The sequence below is a fragment of the Amblyraja radiata genome, chromosome 26 (genome assembly GCF_010909765.2).
Source record: "Amblyraja radiata isolate CabotCenter1 chromosome 26, sAmbRad1.1.pri, whole genome shotgun sequence".
Taxonomy (NCBI): Eukaryota; Metazoa; Chordata; class Chondrichthyes; order Rajiformes; family Rajidae; genus Amblyraja; species Amblyraja radiata.
Window position 1 is genome coordinate 11,608,425 of NC_045981.1, and position 22,299 is coordinate 11,630,723.

The 22,299-nt window shown below is 40.4% G+C and overlaps 1 protein-coding gene across 1 annotated transcript in view; it reads right to left on the bottom strand.

The window, feature by feature from the left end:
• LOC116987734 (E3 ubiquitin-protein ligase rnf213-alpha-like) overlaps positions 1 to 22,299 on the bottom strand; it is a 145,335-nt gene that overhangs the window by 34,359 nt on the left and 88,677 nt on the right. The window contains exons 22-35 of the mRNA XM_033043966.1: positions 20,951 to 21,073; positions 19,457 to 19,509; positions 18,969 to 19,122; positions 18,366 to 18,501; positions 17,281 to 17,469; positions 16,545 to 16,675; positions 16,288 to 16,445; positions 15,015 to 15,227; positions 9,871 to 10,049; positions 7,118 to 7,238; positions 6,636 to 6,736; positions 4,790 to 4,972; positions 2,208 to 2,380; positions 189 to 288 (exon numbers count right to left, since the gene is read on the bottom strand). Of these exons, the coding sequence (XP_032899857.1) occupies positions 189 to 288; positions 2,208 to 2,380; positions 4,790 to 4,972; positions 6,636 to 6,736; positions 7,118 to 7,238; positions 9,871 to 10,049; positions 15,015 to 15,227; positions 16,288 to 16,445; positions 16,545 to 16,675; positions 17,281 to 17,469; positions 18,366 to 18,501; positions 18,969 to 19,122; positions 19,457 to 19,509; positions 20,951 to 21,073 (2,014 nt within the window). The remainder of the gene's footprint in view (positions 1 to 188; positions 289 to 2,207; positions 2,381 to 4,789; positions 4,973 to 6,635; positions 6,737 to 7,117; positions 7,239 to 9,870; positions 10,050 to 15,014; positions 15,228 to 16,287; positions 16,446 to 16,544; positions 16,676 to 17,280; positions 17,470 to 18,365; positions 18,502 to 18,968; positions 19,123 to 19,456; positions 19,510 to 20,950; positions 21,074 to 22,299) is intronic.

Here is a 22,299-nt window from a genome sequence, read left to right on the forward strand (position 1 = left end):
GATTGCAACTTTTTTTTACTAACTCACAATTCTCATGTAGACTTCATGCCATCATTTAATTTTTCTAGTTGTAGTGAAATAATTGGAATGGAAGTTCAATATTCACATTTAATACCGCTCTTTTTTCATAACTTTCTCTAGTTTTACAACAAACCAGTAGTAATACTAATACCAACAATAGATTGTACCTGTATTTCAACAGTAGTTTAAGAACAATGGAACGGACAACAGGATTTTGATCAGCGGCCTCAACAAATGGTGAAAGACGTCTCGTAGCATACGAACAGTCTATGGGAAAAGAAAAAGCAACTGATGTAGAAAGGGAAATTAACCAATGCAATGCTTGAGGTAAATGTGAGACTAAGTACTAAGTATTGTTTTACAACACTGATAGCATCATTCAACAACCAAAATAATTGCTTCCCTGCTACTGAATGAGTTGAAAGCTGCTAAGGTAAATGCCAAAGCAACTGCTCCACAGCAGGAAGTGGGAACAAACCTGCAATGAAAGGTTCCACAGCCAGTTTGAAAAAATCACATGGGGAGATCTCCCATTCCAGAAGAATCCATGACAGAAACAATATTAGATTATCTCCATAGAAACAAACACTCATATCATCAATTCTACAAAACAGATTCTTCCCGGCTGTTATCAGGTAACTGAATCATCATACCACAACCAGAGAGCAGTGCTGAACTACTGTCTACTTCTTTGGTGATCCCCGGACTATCCTTGATCGGACTTTGCTGACTTTACCTTGTTATTCCCTTATAATGTATTTATACACTGTAAGTGGATTGACTGTAATCATGTATTGTCTTTCTGCTGACTGGTTAGCAAGCAAAGAAAGCTTTTCACTGTACCTCGGTACACGTGACAATAAATTAAACTAAACTGAAACTATTAATCTTTCTTAATACTTTCATTGTACATCGAGAGCATAACTGATAATTTTTTTGTTGAAATCAATGAATATAGAAACTTTAGTAGTTAGGACTCAGTTTTAAAAACGACCTTCCCAAGAGCTAACCAACTCATTCAACTTTGCCCAGTTAACCAACTTTTTTCCTTTAATTCTACGTGAAGGGCACCTTTACTGAGTAACAGAATACTTTCAATTTCAATTGCATTCTGTAGCATCAGACACTACCAGGTCAGCAAAGCAGAGATAGTTTTAACAGCTCCCCTTTAATAATCTGCTCCATCTCCACCTCTGATGCACATTCCCACATTTCAATCCAATCATCACCCAGAAAATTAGGTGGATAGAACACAGAACATATATAGGACAGTATGGCACAGGAACAAGCCCTTTGGCCCACATTGTCCAAGAAGAACATGATGCCAAGTTAAACTACAGATGAATTCATGGGAGGTGGTCTTGGAGTGGAGGATGCTCCTCAAACTGTGGAGCATCTTGGACAATACAGCTTGGCCTCTCCATGACACACTGGTCAACCTGAGGAGCACCTTCAGCAACAGACTGGTTCCACCAAGACGCAGTACAAAACATCCCAGGAGATCCTTCCTCCCTGTGGCTACCAAACTGTACAACTCCTCCCCCTTCTTTGTGGGATAGATTGCCCGCCCCCCAATCTTTGAACATCCCCAATCCTTCCCATTCGTCACTTTAATTTCATGTATCTTGTGTTTTATGACTGTTGGCAAATCAATTTCCCTCCTGGGATAAATAAAGTTCTATTGTATCATATGCCCATAGATGCTGATCGACTTAATAATGTCTTCCAGACTTATTTTATCCCTTTTGTCACCAATGTGAATCTGACATGCTAATGCATGGAGGCATCTGGACAGGTATAATGAATCCAGATCCAGCAATATTCAATGCCATTGCCATGATTTTCCATCATGCAGGTGTGGCCCACAGAACGTATAGGCTAGTTGCAAAGAAAAACACTATCACCATCAGTACAACTACATCAGGTAGATCATCTGATTACATACTCACCTCTTGTGATGGCTCTCCCTCAAACCACCCCACATCTTCCCACTGGCTGATATCCATGCACTGACATTGAATCCAACCAAATGTTAAAATATTAAACCTACTCTAATTCCTATCAAGTTCCTTTCACGCTGGACTCTTGTCACCCAGATACAAGGAGTGAGGAGACTAAACAGACTGTGCAACCACCCCACTAACCAAAATAATAGGAATTACATAACTCCTTCAAAGTAGTCTAACCTTTGTCTGAGACGCTGGGATCTGCCTTTTTTAGAAAAAGTAGCAGAGACAGTAGATCGTGAACCACTTCTTTTGTTGGTGGTGAGTTATCTTTGAAGCAGACCATGGAAACCAAAGCTATGAAAAATGCATCACACCTCTTGCAAAATAGGATTACTTTTGAAACAGCTTCACTGTAATAGAAATAAAAAATCATGGCAGTGTAAATATTCAGCTACTTCTGCAATATAGCACAGTTACTTTAAAGAATCAAAAAAAATGTTATTTTCTTTCAGATTGTTTGTGAAATTGAGTGTACACTAAATGATTTTGAAGACATGCAGTAAGTCTGCATTTGATGGACTCAGTTTTGCATTTTAGATCCTAATATTAGGTAAGGAATTCATCAAAATGTTGGTTTTAACAAGAAATTATTGCGAACAATAAGTTTCACTATTGACAACTAATTCCCATCTCTAAACCAAGCTAAAGGCAGTGGCAAGAATATGGGGAAATTCAAATAAAGAACAATCATTTTTTAATTTTGATTAATAAAATTTCGTAAATTATTTTTATGTTTAAAATGTTTCATATGCACATAATACTCAATCTGGGAAATATGCTTTCAAGACCTTATATCAGTAAGGCCTGGTTCGTGATTTTCATTAGTGCCAAAGATTAAGAAATCAACAGTAATGTAGCTAGTACTTAAGTAGTAAAACAACCCTTGCTACAATTGTGTTGTGATCTGATTCTGGCTTATCATTCCAAACCAGTAACTACAAATCTTATAACAAATGAATTATGAAGAATCCTCTCAGCAAATAAATATATTTTGTGTTACTAGCGAGATCAAGTTTGTTGCGCTCTATCATTATTTAAACAATAGACAATAGGTGCAGGAGTAGGTCATTAGGCCCATCGAGCCAGCACCGCCATTCACTGTGATCATGGCTGATCAAGCACAATCAGTACCCCGTTCCTGCCTTCACCCCATATCCCTTGACTCCGCTATCTTTAACTATCGAACTCTCTCTTGAAAGCACCCAGAGAATCACTCTCCACTGCCTTCTGATGTAGAGAATTCCGCAGATTAGCAACTCTGTGGGTGGAAACATCTCTGTTCTAAATGGTCTACCAATTCATCTTAAACTGTGGCCCCTGGATCTGGACTCCCACAACATCAGGAACGTTTCCTGCCTCTAGCGTATCCAATCCCTTAATAATCTTATATGTTTCAATAAGATGCCCTCTCATCCTTCTAAATTCCAGTCGTTCCATTCTTTCAACATATGTCATTCCCGCTATCCTGGGAATTAACCTTGTGAACCTACGCTGCACTACCTCAATAGCAAGAATGTCCTTCCACAAATTTGGAGACCAAAACTGCACACAATACTCCAGGTGTGGTCTCAGCAGGGCCCTGTATAACTGCAGAAGGATCTCTTTGCTCCTGTACTCAACTACTCTTGTTATGAAGGTCAACATGCCATTAGCTTTCTTCACTGCCTGCTGTACCTGCATGTTTACTTTCAGTGACTGATGTACAATGACACCCAGATCTTATTGTACTTCCCCTTTTCCTAACTTGACACCGTTCAGATAATAAGCTGCCTTCCTGTTCTTTCCACCAAAGTGGATAACTTCACATTTATCCACATTAAACTGCATCTGCCCACTGACCCAACCTGTCCAGGTCAACCTGCATCCTCATAGCATCCTCCTCACAGTTCACACTACCACCGAGTTTTGTGTCATCTGCAAATTTGCTAATGTTACTTTTAATCCCTTCATCTAAATCATTAATTTATATTGTAAATAGCTGCAATCTCAGCACCGAGCCTTGCGGTACCCCACTAGTCACTGCTTGCCATTCTATGGCAAGCAGTGACTAGTGGTCAGTGACTAGTGGTCCAGAACTAGTGGTCCAGAACGCAGCCGCCCGACTCATCACCCACACCAAATCCTGGCATCACATTACTCCAGTCCTCAAACAACTTCAATGGCTTCCCATCTCCCACCGGATCACCTACAAAATCCTGGTCCTCACCTACAAAGCCCTCCACCATCTGGCCCCCCCATATCTCACTGACCTCCTCTCCCCCTACCAACCCTCACGGTCCCTCAGATCCACATCAGCCGGTCTCCTCTCCATCCACAAGTCCAACCTCCGCAGTTTTGGGGACAGAGCCTTCTCCAGGGCAGCTCCCAGGCTCTGGAACTCCCTCCCCCAACTGATCCGCAATTCCGTGTCCCTCACCATCTTCCAGTCCCGCCTCAAGACCCATCTCTTCACCTCTGCCTATCCTTAGCCCCACGTCCCCGTCCCTTTTCATCTGTGCATTAATTGCCTCATACTGTGTTTTGTATTGAATTTTGTCTTTACTTTGTGTACTAGTCATGTCTTTACTATTTATTTCATTCCCCTTACATGTTTTTCCTCTACATGCTCAATTTTTGTAAGGTGTCCTTGAGACTCTTGAAAGGCGCCCATAAATAACATTTATTATTATTATTATTATTATTCTGAAAGAGACCCGTTAATCCCTACTCTTTGTTCTAATAAATTGAAATCAACCAATTTCGTAACACCTATAGAATACCTTATTTCTTCGGACGCCTCTGGTACATAATCATTAGCCACAGCAGTGCGGCAACATGGGCAGTATACATCTCCTGATGCGAACCACTGCTTAATGCAGTTTAAGCAGTAAAGATGATCGCATGGAAGCAATACAGGATTGTTGAGTTCTCCAAAGCAAACTGAACATTCTTGCAGACCGTATCTACAATACAATAAAAGATCAACAATAAAATTAATAGTCTGAAAAAGTCTGAAGATGGCTCTCAACCCGAAACGTAACCCATTCCTTCTCTCCAGAGATTCTGCCTGTCCCCGCTGAGTTACTACAGCATTGTGTCTACCTTCAACAGTAAAATTAAATTACATGTAGATCTTTTGACAGCTGTTCAGATAATAACTTAAGAAATCCTGTATTTTTCGCTATGCCTAGTAATATGTACAATTTGCTTTCTATCATTGTTCTGTATGCAGCCTGAAATCAGAAAACTGCAAAAAAGATTAGCTTGAAATGCTAAATAATCTCCTGGTTAGCGATGGAATGCTATTTTTAGGGAATGCTCTAAAAATATAGGGACACAAGAGACTGTAGATGTTGGAATCTAGAGCAGAAAATATGATCTGCCAGAGGAACTCAGAATCCATGGGAGGAAATGGATGTTTCAGGTTGAAACCATGTGTCAGTCTTGAAGCAGAATTTCAACCCAACACATTGATTGTCCATTCATCTCCATGGACATTTTTAGTTTAGAGATACAGAATGGAAACAGGCCCCTCGGCCCACCAAGTCCACACCAACAAACCACACACCTACAAACCTGTACGTCTTTGGAGTGTGGTAGGAAACTGGAGATCCCAGAGAAAACCCACGCAGGTCACAGGAAGAACGTATAAACTGCATATAGACAGCGACCGTAGTCAGGATCGAACCCGGGTGTCTGATGCTGAAAGGCAGCAACTCTACCGCTGCGCCACCTGATCCACTGCATTACCTGATCCACTTAGTTCCCCCAGCAATTAATTTATTTCCTCAAAGTGCACATTCTTTGCATGTACTGTACAGTACATGATTTCAAGAGAGAAATTTATCCCCTCAGGATCAATACAATACAATACAATACAATTTTATTTGTCATTTGAACCTCATTGAGGTTCAAATGAAATGTTGTTTTCTGCAGTCATACACACAAGAAAAAGACCCAAGACACAACACAATTTACAGACATCCATCACAGCGCATCTCCTCCTCGCTGTGATGGAAGGCAAAAACGTATCCCTCCCCTGCACTCCCCATTCCCCTCCCGATGTCAGAGTCAAAGCCCCCGGCGGGCGATGGTAATTGTCCCGCGGCCATTAACGCCGCGCCGGGTGATGCAAGGCCGCACTCCGGGTCTTGTTGTTGGTCCCGCAGCCATTCCAAGCCGCGCGGGGCGGTGATGTAAGGCCCCGCTCCAGGTACTCTTCGACCCCGCAACTCGGGCGGGAGAAGTCGCCGTTGCGGAAGCCCCGAAAAGCGGTCCCCCAGCAGGGACCCACGGGCTCCCGGTGTTTCTGTCCACCAGACCTGCGGTAAGCCTCCGAATCTCCGGGGGTCCGGTCGCAGCAGCGCGCCACCACCGCTCCTCCCGCTCCGAACTCGGCCAGCTCTACGATGGTGAGTAGGTCCGCAGCTCCGCGACTGGAGCCCTAGGTCGTTCCTGCTGGAGGCCGCTCCACGTTGCTCAGCCCCAACGACAACGGAGACCTTCACTGATCAACAACCTTGAGAGGTCATTTATGTATTACAAATGTGAGAGTGACACAATGAGCTCGGTGTAACACATAGAATTAAAACACGTCCCTCATAATTATTGTACGAACTCTCTTACCTGAAAAACAGACATCCTGCATCACGTTTGCATTCCCTTAGGATCGTAATCACAGCCTGAAAGGGATCTTGCAATCTCAAATCAGAGTTACTGTTCAGACTCTGCAAAAGTAAAAAATGGAATCAAATACAATTGTAATGCCGGCCTTACAGAAGCTGACATTTATAAATAACCATGTTCATATGCTACTGATTAAAAAGTCCTAAGCCTTGAAAGAATATCAGCTGATTTGACATGGAAATAGCACATCTGATTACCATTCAGACATGCAAAAATATTGTGTTAGTCACTGAAATGATACTGTGCCATTATTACTTGAAATTAAATTCAAACATAATTATACCAGCAGCGTGAAAAATGCTTTGGTTTTTTTAAACTTGATTGTTAAATTATCATGACTACTGCATAATGTCAAATTGCACGTAAGTAAACACCATAGGTAAATAAAAACAGTAAGAGCGATTCATAACACCTAATGGTACCTTTGCAAGTCGAACAGCGTAGATTACAACCATGTTCTGCAATTTACTATGTATTTCATCAACTCCCAAAATGAGATGCTCCACGAAAAGTGACAATGAAAATATTCTCCGCCACCCAGATCTGAAATATAAACATGGTGCAAGTCCAATTGAAAAAAAAAGGCTGGAAACATTCAGTAGGCCAGGCGGTATCAGTGGAAAGAGAAACAGAGTTAGACTTCAGATTAAAGACTTCATCAGGACACTGCTGAAATGTCTTCAACCAGAAATGTTCACTCTGTTTCTCCTTCCATAGATCCTGCCTGACCCGTGGAGAGATTCCAGCAATTCCAGTTGTTTTGTGTTTAATACAAGATGGACAGAATTTCCCGCCATTCCCCTTCTAACTTTGCACTCTGATCTATTCCTGTTGTTTTGTCCATCTGGAACCTACTAGACTATTGCCAAATAACTTTTATTCTCATTTACTTTTCTAGTATTCATTGTAATTTACGTACTTCTGTTGGTATACTGCGCCAAAAGTATGCTGTTATTTGCTGGGCACTTCCTTAACCATTGTTGGTATAGGACTGGCAATAGATGCCAACTTGATTCCCTCTTTTCTACAGGTGAACCTGGCATTGTCTTTCCATTAATTTACCGTTTCTTTACGCAGCTCCTGGAATCCCCCCCAGCATGTTAATCTTCAAATCGGCTTCATTGGTTCTGCAGATTAGTTGCATAATTTCTACCTCCATCAGCCAATTACAGACCACCAAACATAACTTTGATCTCTGCACAATAACTCCTCCCTGTGCGTTGTTTACAATCAGGATATATCTATCTATCTTAAGCTTTGATAATCCTATATAAGATGAATCTTCTTTAGGCTTAATTGTATGGGTATTTTGCCTCCCCTTTGATCAAGATATTTGTCTTCCTTGTCACTCTGTATATTTATTGTCTTTTTCTTCTCTCGTTCCCAGCAACCAAATAATGCTTCCTTTTAGCTTCTTCTTTCGAGTATTTTGACCTGCCAGAACCACTACTTTACTGCTGACTTAATGAGTCTTGTAAAGTGCCCATTTGAAACGGAGATTGATCCCTGGGATGGCGGGACTGCTATATGAGGAAAGATTGAAAAGACTAGGCTTGTATTCACTGGAGTTTAGAAGGATGAGGGGGATCTAAAAGAAACATATAAAATTATAAAAGGACTGGACAAGCTAGATGCAGGAAAAATGTTCCCAATGTGGGGCGAGTCCAGAACCAGGGGCCACAGTCTTAGAATAAAGGGGAGGTCATTTAAGACTGAGGTGAGAAAAAACTTTTTCACCCAGAGAGTTGTGAATTTATGGAATTCCCTGCCACAGAGGGCAGTGGAGGCCAAGTCACTGGATGGATTTAAGAGAGAGTTAGATAGAGCTCTAGGGGCTAGTGGAGTCAAGGGATAGTTATTGATAGGGGACGATCAGCCATGATCACAATGAATGGCGGTGCTGGCTCGAAGGGCCGAATGGCCTCCTCCTGCACCTATTTTCTATGTTTCTATGTTCTGTGGATAGGTTAACCTTGTTTAGAGTGGAAATTACAAAACTGTCAGCAGGAATGAGATGATCAGCTGCCTAATGAAATGGAAAATAAACTATGATCTGGTAAAACTTATAAATGATAGGAGGAAATTGCCAACAATGACATGAGAACAAAAATGTGTATAACATAGCAATGATTAGTGATGAGAAAAGATGAAATACAAAGGTAAGCTAGCCAATAATATGAGAGGATAGCACGAGATTCTTCAGTTATATAAAGATCAAGAAAGATGCAAGGGTGGACGTTGGATGACTGGAGAATGATACAGGAGAAGTGATAATGGGGAATATAGAAATGGCTGAGGAGTTCAATAACTTTTTTGCATTAGTCTTCACAGTGGAAGACACCAGCAACGTGCCCGAAGAGTCAGGGGTGGAAGTTTATGGAGTGGCTATTGCTAGGGAGAAGGTGCTTGGTATTGTTTACAGTGTTATGTTTACATATTCTGTTGTACTGCAGCAAGTAAGAATTTCATTGTTCTATCTGGGACATATGACAATAAAACAGTTGACCAGTGGAGTTCCGCAAGGGTCAGTGCTGGGGCAGTTTGCAGATGATACGAAAATAGGTGTAGGGGCAGCTAGTGTAGAGAAAGCAGGAACTCTGCAGAAGGACTTGGGCAGGTTGGGAGGATGGGCAAAGTGGCAGATGGAATATAGTGTAGCAAAGTGTGGTGTCATGCATTTTGGTAGTAGGAATAAAGGTTTAGACTATTTTCTAAATGGGGCGAGAATCCAGAAATCGGAGGCACAAAGCGACTTGGGAATGCTGGTGCACGATTCCCAAAAAGTCGAATCGGTAGTAAAGAAAGCAATATCAATGGCAGCATTTATTTCAAGATGGCTTGTACATAAAAACAGGGATGTAATGTTGAGGCTCTATAAGGCACTGGTGCGGTCGCATTTAGAATAGTGTGAGCAATTTTTGGCACCATATTTGAGGAAGAATGTGCTGGCTCTGGAGAGGGTCCAGAGGAGATTTACAAGAATTATCCCAGAAATTAGTAGGTTAACATTTGTCGGCCTTGGACCTGTACTCGCTGAAGTTCAGAAGAATGAGGGGGGACCTCATTGAAACACACAGAATAGATGATTACAAATCTTTAATTTACTTTGAAAATTCTATTAATTGAAAAAACAGTATCCTCCTATAAATACAAAAATGACACACAAAATTCTTACTGGACATAATGCATAATGGAAGATTTCCTTCCTTCACATTGTGATAAGACTTCTGTGCAGACCAACTCAATGGGCATTTGCAGAGTGTTCACCATCTGCAGCCAGGCCGGATATGACAATTTAGTGTGTTCAAATTCCAGCAGATCAACACAGGCAGCTGCTGCATAAATATCTATGACCTGTATTAAAATTGCAAACATTAATAGTTGTATACATGTTTTAAATAGTTAAATAAATCCATTAGAAATAGCCTTGAACTAATGTTTTAAGCATACCACTTCTACCATTATTCAATACTGAAAATAATTATATTGGATATTACACAATATTTTTCCAATCTGATATTCTCATTTTACGAAAAGCACCACTAATATCCAGGCAGCAAGCTTAAAGAAAATCTTTCAGTTTACTTACACTGGCAAACTATCAAATCGATGAGCAGAGTATTACACATCATCTACATGGATGATAGCAAGATCTTTAACAAGGTCCCACATGGGCTAGTTAAATCACATGGGATCATGGGATCCAGGGTGAGCTATCCAAGCAGTCTCGTGTCTCTGGATACAAAATGGCTTGGTAAAGTGAATAGCCCCCCCCGTCCCCCCCCCCCCCCCAGGGTAGGGGATCTAAAGCTAAAAGTCACAGCTTTAAAGTGAGAAGGGCAATATTTAAAATGAATCTAAGGAGCTACATTAGCACACAAAGGCTGGTGGGTATGGAATGAATTTCCAGAGAATGCTGTAGGGGTGGGTACAATTGCAACATTTAAAAGACATTTAGATAGGTACATGGATAGGAAAGGTATAGAGAGATATGGGCCAAACATAGGCAAATGGGGCAGGTCAGGTAGACAGCATGGTTGGCATGGACAAGTTGTGTTGAAGGGCCCAATTTCTGTGTTGTGTGATTCCATGACTCTAAGATGCTGGAACAACTGGTAGTTTTATTTAAATTGTTTAAAATGTGGGTGAAACTGATTTTAAAAAATCAAATATAAAATCAGGTTATTGTGTCCTGAAGGTTTAAGTTAGAAGTGTTTAAGTTAGGGTTCTAACTTAAGCCCTCAGGACCCAGTAACCCGATTATATTTTTGAATACTTGAATTGAATTGAATTGAATTGAATACCTTTATTGTCATTCAGACCTTACGGTCTGAACAAAATTTCGTGCCTGCAGTCATACATACAATCATACAATAATAAACAACAAGAAACACAAATTAACATCCACCACAGTGTATCCTCCAAGCACCTCCTCACTGTGGTGGAGGCAAAAATCTTAGGGTTACTGTCTCTTCCCTCCTCTTCACCCTCTGCGCTGAGGCGATTCCCCACCGGGCGATGGTACTAACAGTCCCGCGGCTCACCGAACCCCGCAAACGGGCCGGTTCATACACCGCGGCCCGGGGGTGGTCGAAGCTGCCGCCCTCCAGTCCAGCGGACGCAGCCGCTGGCCCGCGCTGAACCCAGGACTCGGGTCATAGCCGCAGAACGCCGTCCCAGCCACCGGAGCACCGTTCCAGCCCACCGAGCCGGATCGCCCTCACGTGAGTACCGTTCTCCCTTGGGCTGGGTCACTCCGACGGGAGTGCAGTTCTCCCTTGGGCTGGGCCACTCCGACGGGAATGCCGTTCTCCCTTGGGCTGGGCCACTCCGACGGGAGCGCCGTTCTCCCTTGGGCTGGGCCACTCCGACGGGAGTGCTGTTCTCCCTTGGGCTGGGCCACTCTAACGGGCCACAGCCCCTCACGGGAGAGTCTCTCAGCCCCTCGCCAGGCCGCTCTCACGAGAGCGCAGTTCCAGCCCCGGGCTGGGCCACCCTCACGGGAGCGAGCTCAAGGCAAGTCCTGTCAGCTGCCTCCAGAGTCCCAAGGTCGCCAGCTCCGCCATTAGGCCTCAGCGTAGACGGAGGCAGAGAAGGGGGATACGACAAAAAGGTCGTATTCCCCCGAAGGGAGAGACAGCAAGCCCCGTTTCACCCCCCCCCCCCCCACATAAACACAACCTAAAAAACAAAAACGTAACTAGACAAAACTAAAAAAAACAACACAAAAAAGTAAAAGACAAACGGACTGCAGGCGAGCCGCAGCCGTTCCCACCGCCGCCACTTTATCAATTTCATCCACATAAATAGTTTTATTTAAAACTACCAGAGGCTGAATGGGCTCAAACGTATATCCTGGCAGCAATGGAAGCTGAGGGATGATCTTATAGTGCAATACCATATCATGAGGGACATAGACAAGGTGAATAATCAGTCTCTTCACTATGGTACAGGAGTCTAAAACTAAAGATGTATGTTTATGGTAGAGGGAAAACATTTAAAAGTTATCTGAGATACAACATTTTCCACAAACTGTCAGAAGACGTGGTAGAGGCGGATGTAATTACAAAATTAAAAATAAACTTGGACAGATACATATATATTGGCACAGGCAAATGGGACAGTTGTGCCAAAAGACCTGTTTCCATGCCATATACATAGCTCTATCCGTATATGGCTATGATGTCAGGCTTACTCTTTCATAATTCTTTGTTTATACATTTGCTTCTATTTGAAATAGTATTTGTCAACCTCCAAACACGAGGATAGACACAAAATGCTGGAGTAACTCTGCGGGACAGGCAGCATCTCTGGGGAGAAGGAATGAGTTTCAGGTCGAGACCATTCTTCAGTCCGTTGAAGAGTCTTGACTCGAAACATCACCCATTCCTTCTCTCCAGAGATGCTCCCTGTCCCGCTGAGTTACTCCAGCATTTTGAGTCTATATTCAATTTAAATCAGCATCTGCAGTTCTATCATACAAATCCAAACCAGAGGAATTGTTCCAGTGTCTAAAGAATTTTAGACCACCATTCTACTATTCGTAGGGCCACCTCCTTTAGTATTCTAGAAAGTAGATTTTCCCATCCTGTGGATTTGCCAGCTTTTAATTCCTGCAATTTCATAAATACTATTTCTTTACCAATACTGATTTCCTTTAGTTACTTTTCTTTGTAGTCTTGGTTTCCTAACATAACTGGGAAGCTATTTGTATTCTATCTTTTGACAAAAACAATAAAATGGCATTATTCTTATTTATAATAGGAGGGAAGAAGATAATACGTTATTGCCTACCATCACAGTGCGCTGTGGTGGATGTTTATGTACATTTTTCCGGAAGTGGCGGCGCTGTGATACAGCTGCGGCTCGCCTGCAGTCTGTCTGTTTTTACTTTTTATGTTGGTTTTTTTTGTCTAGTTTAGTAATTTTTTTGGTTATTAGGTGGTGTTATGTGTGTGGGGGGTGGGTGAAACAGAGCTTTCTGTCTCTCCCTTCGGGGGAATGCGACTTTTTGTCGTATCCCCCTTCTCTTCCCCCGTCTGCGCTGAGGCCTAATGGCGGAGCTGGCGGCCTCCAACCTGCGACCGACCTCGAGGGTCCGGAGGTAGAGCCAGCCAGGACTCACCAACGCGAGGCTGGCCGTCTTCGAGCTGTGGCGACGTCCGGGTAGCGGCACGACTCGGCGCTCCGGTGAGGGCGAACGGCGCGGGGCTGAGACACTCCCGTGCGGCCGGCAAGGCTACCGACTGGAAGGTGCTCCCGTGTGAGCAGCCCGGTGCGGGGCTGAGACGCTGCCTTGTGGACGGCCCGGTGCGGGGCGGAGACGGCGGCTGAGGCGGCGTTCTGGCGGCGGCGACCTGGATCCGGGGCTCGGCCGCGGGCCAATGGAGGACACAACAGCTGCGGGCATCTTCGACCATCCCCCGGGCCGCGGAGCTTGAACCGGCCCGTTCGCGGAGCTCGGTTGAGCCGCGGGACTGACTTACCATCGCCCGGTGGGGTATCGCCTCGGCGCAGAGGGAGAAGAGGAGGGAAGAGACAGTAACTCTAAGACTTTTGCCTCCATCACAGTGAGGAGGTGTTTGGTGAACTCACTGTGGTGGATGTTAATTTGTGTTTATTGTGTTTTGTTATTATTACATGTATGGCTGCAGGCAACAGCATTTCGTTCAGACCGAAAGGTCTGAATGACAAATAAAGGATTCAATTCAATTCAATTTATGTAGTTGTGAATCTTGTTGTTTTTTTGGTATGACTGTATGGCAAATATGGCAAATGTCACAAAAACGAAGGAGCTGATTGTGGACTTTAGAAGAGCACAACATCCAAGGACGTACACGCCACTGGAGATAAATGGGACTACTGTGGATAGGGTGAGCTGCTTTAAATACCTGGGAGTCCACATCACAGAGGGTCTGACATGGACAACACACACTGCCGCACTGGTGAGTAAGGCAAGGTAGCGCCTTTACCCCCTCAGGCAGCTGAGGAAATTCAGAGTCTCTCTGAGGCTCCTACAGTGTTTCTACTCTGGGGCTGTAGAAAGCATCTTGTCCAGCAACATCACAAACCGGTTTGGGAACAACTCTGCCCAGGACAGGAAGGCGTTGCAGAGTATGGGAACTACACACGCCCCCCTGCAAGACCTATACACCAGGAGGTGCAGATCCAGAGCCAACAACATTATGGGGGATCCCTACCACCCCAGCAACGGACTATTCCAGCTGCTATGGTCAGGCAAACGCCTCTGCTGTAATGCTGTGAAAACAGGTCATCAGGACTGTAAACTCCTATCTCACCAGGGACTAATTTACTGTACTAATTTACTGTTGTGTTGTGTCTTTTGCAAAAAAATATTTTCTAACGTAAATACTGATTCTATTCTATTCTGTTCTATAGTTTTTGCACAATACGCAGGCATTGCCACTTTCATTTCACTGCACATCTTGTATGTGTATGTGACAAATAAAGTTGACTTGACTTGACTTGATCAAATGCCAGTACAATACAATTACAATACATATTAATGTACATTAATACATTATTTTGACGTGGTCAATTGTTAAAATATCATCTAGAATGAATGGTGCATCTAGAATGAATGGTGCTTGATGTAAAATATCATTTTATTTTGCCTACGATAAATGTAACAGCTGGTTATAGAATAGAAAATTAGGATTTTTAAAAATCTGTGATTTAGGACACCCAATATTATATAACATTATACAGTTCTATTTAAATGCAATTTTTTCTCTTAATAGCTCTAAAAATATCCAAATTATTTAGCAAATTAATCAAAATATTCAGCAATATTCTCACCATCTCTTTGTCTTCAGCCTTCTGTATTTTATCTTTGATCTTCTGTAGCAATGTCAGAACAGAAGGATTCACTACAATAATTCTTGAAAAGTTCTGCAGACGGTTTTTGAAATGTTGATATGCAACGTGCACCCAAAGCAAAGACATTTCGTCTCCAATATTATGTTCTATTTTCAGCTGATTTATGCAGGAGATCAGTGCTCCTTGAAGGAACTATGAAAAACAAAACCTCAAATTAGTAAATAACAAATTATGTACAAGCATTTCTCAGGCTCACATCATGAATTAGTTCACTGCTGCCATATCCAGGGCTGAAAATAAACCTTGATAACGATTTTCATAATGAGGGGAAATTTGAGGGGGAACAACTTCCTGTGAACAAAGTAGAAACAAAGAACTGCAGATGATGGTTTACAAAAAAATATACAACGTGCTGTAGTAACTCATGGGTCAGGCAGCATTGATGAAGCTGAATAAAGTTACAAAAATAAGAAAATATTAAAATAGGTTTCTGGGCTACCTTACAGCTTATATTTAGTGTCAAATTAGGCTTGCCTCAGGTTGCGGTGTGTGAGATAATAAATACTATAACATTGTCTCCCAAGTGAGGAGGTGACAGAGAGGAAGAGAGAAAGAGCTGAGTCATCTCTTTGAAGTAAGATGCCGTAAACCAAGTGTCCTATGTTTATGAGGGAGGAGGTGACGAGAGATGCTACATTTCTTTGATGTATTTGAAAAGTAAGATGCCGTAAACCAAATGGCCAATGTTTATGAGGGAGGAGGTGACAGAGAGGAAGAGAGAAACAGCTAGTCATCTCTTTGAAGTAAGATGTCATAAACCAAATGGCCAATGTTTTTAATATATCTTGTACCATGTGACAAAATGCCTTTGATGTGATGCCTTTTGCTGTACCTCTGACCATGACTAATGTCTGTGGAATGTGCTAAGGTGACAAACATACACTATATAATGCTATGTAATTCTGTTGTTCAGGGAAGTGGAGAGCACAGTTAAGTGTCTACATTGGTCACTTGACTGGAATTCTCGCTCCCTTCCATCGGCCGATAATAAGTAAAGATTTGAACTGGTCTACCAAACAGTTTGTGTGGTGTCTGTTTATTAAGAAGCGAACCTGTTTAGTTGTTATAAAAGTAACTTTTTCAGCATCTTTGGAGAACATGGATAGATGACGTTTTGTGTCAGGACCCCTCTACAGAACTCTGCTTTATACAATGAAAAGCACGCGGCACTTAACCACATTTTCGCAATTACCTCAAATTCAACTTCAGTTGAGATTTTCATTGTCATCAGCAGGAAATCAGCCAAGTACCTGAAGAAAAAGTTCTGTCTCCATTCTTCATTCACATTTGAAAAGTACTTTCCAAATCCAGTTTTGTTAAATATTTCATTCAGCTTTGGTTCAACTTGTCCTGTTTATGGGTTTTGGAAATAAAACAAGTAATATCTTAGAAACATCGAAAATAGGTGCAGGAGTGGGACATTCGGCAGGAGTAGGCCATTGCTAATACCTTCCATGTATTGGGCTTGAATCCATAGCTCATCCAGAAACTCCTTTATTCTCCAACTGAAAGGAAGCTCATTGCCAATATTTAGTACGTCCATCTTCATATAATTGTGGACAACAATTTCAGATTCCAAACTGTCAAAAGAATAAATACAATTTTTCTGGATTATATTAAAAAATGTAATACAGCAGCTCAAACATGTCTCTTGATTTATGTCAATTCTAATTTTCACTGGCGCTGGATGATATTCATGTCCTGTGAGGTGACTGTAGCTATTCCACTCATTAACTCGTGCCTGATTTTAGTCTACGACTGTTAGAAAATTATCAAGATCTGTACGTTACAATCAGAAAACTTAAACAATTGAATACACTAAAAACACTAATTTACACAATTATGGGGGTAAAAATACACTTTATCTTTGTCATAAATAGTCAACCTCTCATTTTATAAAATGACAGGTTGCCTACTTATGACAAAGATGAAGTGATTTTTTTCTCAGAAGCCTATGAGTACAATTATTTCCCCAGCAGAGAGCATTAGAAGCAGAATTTGAATATTTAAAAACAAGGCAGGAAGATTCCAATATGTTATAGGTGGGGTGGTTGAGCTTGAGGAGTTGAGCAGTCTATTCTTGCTCCTAATTCATATATTCATAAAATAGAAACAGAAAAATACAAATCTTAATCAATTCTGATCCTTTTGAAATACTGACTTTCCTTTCAATATAAATACTAACCTGAAGATAGTTCTGTTGTAAGGAAGCTCCAAGAGATTTGCGTCATTAAAAATGTTCATCCATAGATTTCGTACAAATAAAGGAGTATCATCACGTAACAAATTTAAGTTACAGTCTCGGTCTATAACAGAGATTATCTGTGCCAGAAGAGGTGTTACTACTGTTTGAATTCGCTTCCAAAGTGTGTGTCTGTGAAGCAAAAATTAACGTTTTTTTAAAGTATGAATCCCAAAGCCAAGATAACCCTGACGAGTATTAAATATAAGACATATGCGATATATCAAGTGTTGTTGTTGGATGAATCCAATCTCTTCAGGAACACACTATAGATTATTTGGTGGTAGCTGGTGAGGAGGGTACACGATGGAAGAAGGATGGGCAGCAATATTATTCTACCAATGCAAATTGGCACAATAAATTAAAATTGTGCGTGTAAATAGAAAATTAAATCAAGAAACAAGAAATTGCATTTGGTAAATTGATTCAATCTGCTTGGATTTTGTGACATTTGTAACACAATTCCATCTAAGAGCATCCTCTAAACATTCCGGCATCTTTCAAACTGAACATACCTCTACAATGAAAATTGCATAAGCACAGCAAAATAAATTAATGTGCTGGTAAGTAGAAATGAAGAGGAATGAAAATTAAGCAAGAATGAGGAATAATATTGTACATGGTACTAGACCATCACATTAAATGATGCAATTTCAGGAAACGTTTTTTTTAAAGTACCTGCAATGTGGAGGTAAATTTATTGATCCATTTCTCCCAGGGAGGTGCTGTGTTTGAATGGAAACACTAGTACGTAAGAATGGGTCAATGGTGCCAATTAGCCAAGCTACTTTTAACCTCAGATTCACATTGAATATGAAGAATTCATTAATTTAAATGAATTATTAAATGAACCTCCATTCCATTGCTGCAATTAAAGTTGGTAATGGTGTATTTAGATACTCTCTCCAACAAGCACACAATTTTTGTTTGCTTTGGAATGATATTCTACATATGTTTTTTCAGTAATTCATTTCATATTTAAAAAATGTTGTATGGCTTCTGAGACCAGGGGGCGTCCTTGAGTTTACCTGAAAGTGCCACCTTCCTGAAGGGCTTCAACATTTGAGGCTTCCCGTAGCATCCACTCAGTTGCACTGAAAGACTCCTCATCACGTTTCACCAGAAGGGAGTGCAACCTTTGCTTCATCAATGCCAGGAATGAAGCTAAACAAAAAAATAAAATTGAGATTCAAAACTAATTACTGATATAGGTATTCATTTGCATACACTGAACACCGCACATTGTCTGTCTTCTTCCTCCAGATGCTGCCTGGCCCACTGAGTTCCTCCAGCACTTGTTTTGCTCAAGATACCAGCAACTGCAATCCCTAATGTTTCTGTCATCATCTAATGTTTTGCTTTTTTTTTTGCTAGATTGCTCATTTGGACAAATGGCCATTATGGGTTAGGTGATAGTTGTTTCAAAAATATCAGATATACTAAAATAAGAACATAATACTTCTGACAGCAAATTTTAGACTTCCACATTTAATTGCCTGTGTATGAACTTATCCTGTAATCAATGTTAGTGCCGATTATTTGCCATTATTATAAATTTTGACAATGTTGTTAAAATTTAAATTATCATTTTAGACATAAAACGGATTAATGTAAAGACATTAACAACAAACCTTTGAATTCAACATCTTCTCTTAACAGAGAAAGCAGGATTTCAACTCGTGTGGTGCTGCGACTTGAACTCCGATGAAGATCTCTCAGCATGCTAACAGCAGACTGCACACAATTCCTTATGAGGGAAGTTGTATCCAGTATCTTTGTTTTATCCTTATTAAAAAAAAAAACTATTTTTGTAACAATGTTTATAAATTAGCAAACCATATATAAAAGGTATATATATAGAACTTATTACATGCAGTACATGTTCAAATTGTTCATTACCAATCTTAAACAATCTAGTTTTCCTTCTGTACTATTTTAGGTTTCTTCTTCTCTCCTGGGATTTTGAAAAGCCAAATCAAACCTGCTAAACTGTGTTTTACATCATTCTTCAGAAATATCTAAATCAAAAGCTTAACATCAGGATTTTCAGAGACATTGACAATGTACAATACTGCAGTGATTCCAAGAAAACGATCACCAAAATAATTAAAATACTTACAAGAATCTCTTCCTCCTGATCAACAATCATGGCTGAAATACAAACAGATATTGGTTAAATACACACATTTCATTCTTATAAAGACGATTTGAATGAATTGACATCAGTTCACTCATCAATTGAACAATTATCAACCAAACTTCAAAGCCTTTGGAGAAAATGACGTTTTGGGTCGAGACCACTTCTGATGAAGGGTCTTGACCTGAAATGTCACCTATTCCTTTTCTCCAGAGATAATGAATGATCCGCTGAGTTACTCCAACATTTTGTGTCTATCTTTGGTGTAAACCAACATCTGCTGTTCCCTCTTACACATACTCAAAGCCTTTCCTCTGAAAACAAAATACAAATCAGGAGTGTAACAACATATTCTTCCTTAGTTGAATGCAGCTTGAGAAACATCAGCCAGCAATTCATTTGATGGTGGTCTGATTCAAGATCATCAAGCTGTTACTTAATTTGATTAACTGCTGATTCACTACTTTAAGCATCCACTTCTTCGACAACTAGCCATACACTGCAGCAACATGCCAGGACGTCTTCAACACATCCCCAAACGTACATCCTGAATCACCAAGAAATGTTTGCACCCACTTCCCCGATGCTCATATCCAAGTTATCATCATTCTGTCCAAATCAGAAGTTGTTGCTTTTAATTGATGCCAGGTCAATGTCATACCTTCAGAAGGCTAGCTGTTCCAAGAACACCGCTCACCATGATCTTCCCAAAAATCTTTAAACAATGGACAATAAATATTGGCCTAACTATAACACACAAATTCTAAAATTCATTGACATATGTTAATAACTCTCTTCACTTTCTTTATCATCATCTCATAATTCCTGTACCATGACACCCAGAACTGCATGCAAACATTTTATCCATACACGAATATCCTTTACAAGTACATGATTAATTTCCTTGATTAATGTGTGCCTTTTGAAATTAAAGTTTATAAAGTTCCAATAATTTTCTTGTCACCAAAAAAAATAGCTGTTATGTAATTCAGGGAACACCCTTAATGAGATGGAAACCAAAATAAAATGAATGACATAGAATTGATAATACCAATCTACTGTATGTCACCAACCTGTGTCTTCAACTATCACCAATCTGTGTGATTTATTTTCCCTAGGTCTCCATCTAGCACAAATATGCTTTTGATTTTCTGCAACTCTTGCATTTTTTTTAAAATTTAAAGCATGTCTGTTTTCTAAATTTTTGAATTTCTGACCAAAAACATTAACAGTTTGGACGCAACAGATGCTGTCAGATCATCACAAAAATACTCCCCTATCAATACTTTCTCCAATGATTTATTTCCAAAAGCCAAATCCAGAACTGCACCATCTACAAACAGCAACTCCTGCCCTCTCAACACTTGTTGATGTTACACCAACTATATCCCAATTCATATTAGGATAATTGAAATTTTATGGAGATCATATAGAAGCAAGCGAAATTCTAAAAAAAGAAAAATATTAAGCACATACGTTCAGGCTCCCCTGGGTCTCTGCCGAAAAGCTGGCTAATAGTAATCCCTTTGAAAGCTGTCAGATCTGTAAACATGTCTTTCGATTTCCGAAGGTCATCAATATGAACTGACTGCCATGGGTCTAAAAATAGACAGAATATATTAAGGTGGAGCTTTATTCACTATAAATTACTTTGGTTTGAAACATAAAATATATAAACACTTTGAAGAATTATAAAATTGTAAATCTGAAATTGAAACAGAAAATGCTGGAAGTGTTTAGCCAGGTTATTATAATAATAATAATAATAATAATAATAATAATAATAATAATAATCTTTATTATGGACTCGAGGTCCAGACAAGGGGCAACATTACATAAAAAAATGCATTGCATATTAAAAAAATATCGTAAAGTACATATAAAATCTTAGTATATCACATAAAAGCATTATAAATTATATTTAAAAAAAACACAATACATCAGTTAAAAATCCAGATTAAAAGAATGATCAATGTCCTACAACGAGACAACGATACCAGTGTGTCCACTGCTGGGATTCGTAGCGTGTAGTGCTAACCCTTATGTTTGACAAGGCCACAAGAATTACATTTTTAGAGTCATTTATCCTGCAAATGAATTTATACATGTGATTTCTTAGGATAGCTTCTAAAGTACTGATTCCTGCAGCCATAAACATAATACTGGCACTAAACCATCTAGGTTTCCTTAGCAGTGTTCTCATGGCATCGTTATGTGCCACCTTTCGTCTCTGCAAACATGTCTTTCCATAGTTCGACCACAGGTGCGCAGTGTAGAGTGGTGTGCAGTATGCTCTAAATAGCGACATCTTCACCACATCTGCACACGCACCAAATTTACGCAAGAGAATATTCGCCTGTACATACAGCATGCGTCGTTGCATATAAATATCCTCATCATCTGTCATTTGTTCTGTAATAAAATGCCCTAGATATTTTACCTTATTACAAACACTAAGATTATTGTCAGACAATTTAAAATCAGGAAATTTTAGACATTTATCCTCTTTGGTTCTACAGATTATAACAGCACTCTTACCAGCATTATATTTAATATCATGTTCCACACCATACACAGAACATATAGTAAGGAGCTGCTGGAGACCAGCACTAGATGGACTAAAGATCACAAGATCATCTGCATACATAATATGGTTCACTAAAATATTACCAATCACGCACCCAGTATTGCAGGCTTTCAATTGTTTGGACAGATCATCAATATATAGATTAAAAAGGACTGGGGACAAAATTCCCCCTTGTCTAACACCATTGCTAACCCCAAATGGGGCTGAGACCCTATTGCCCCATTTTATTTGCATAGTC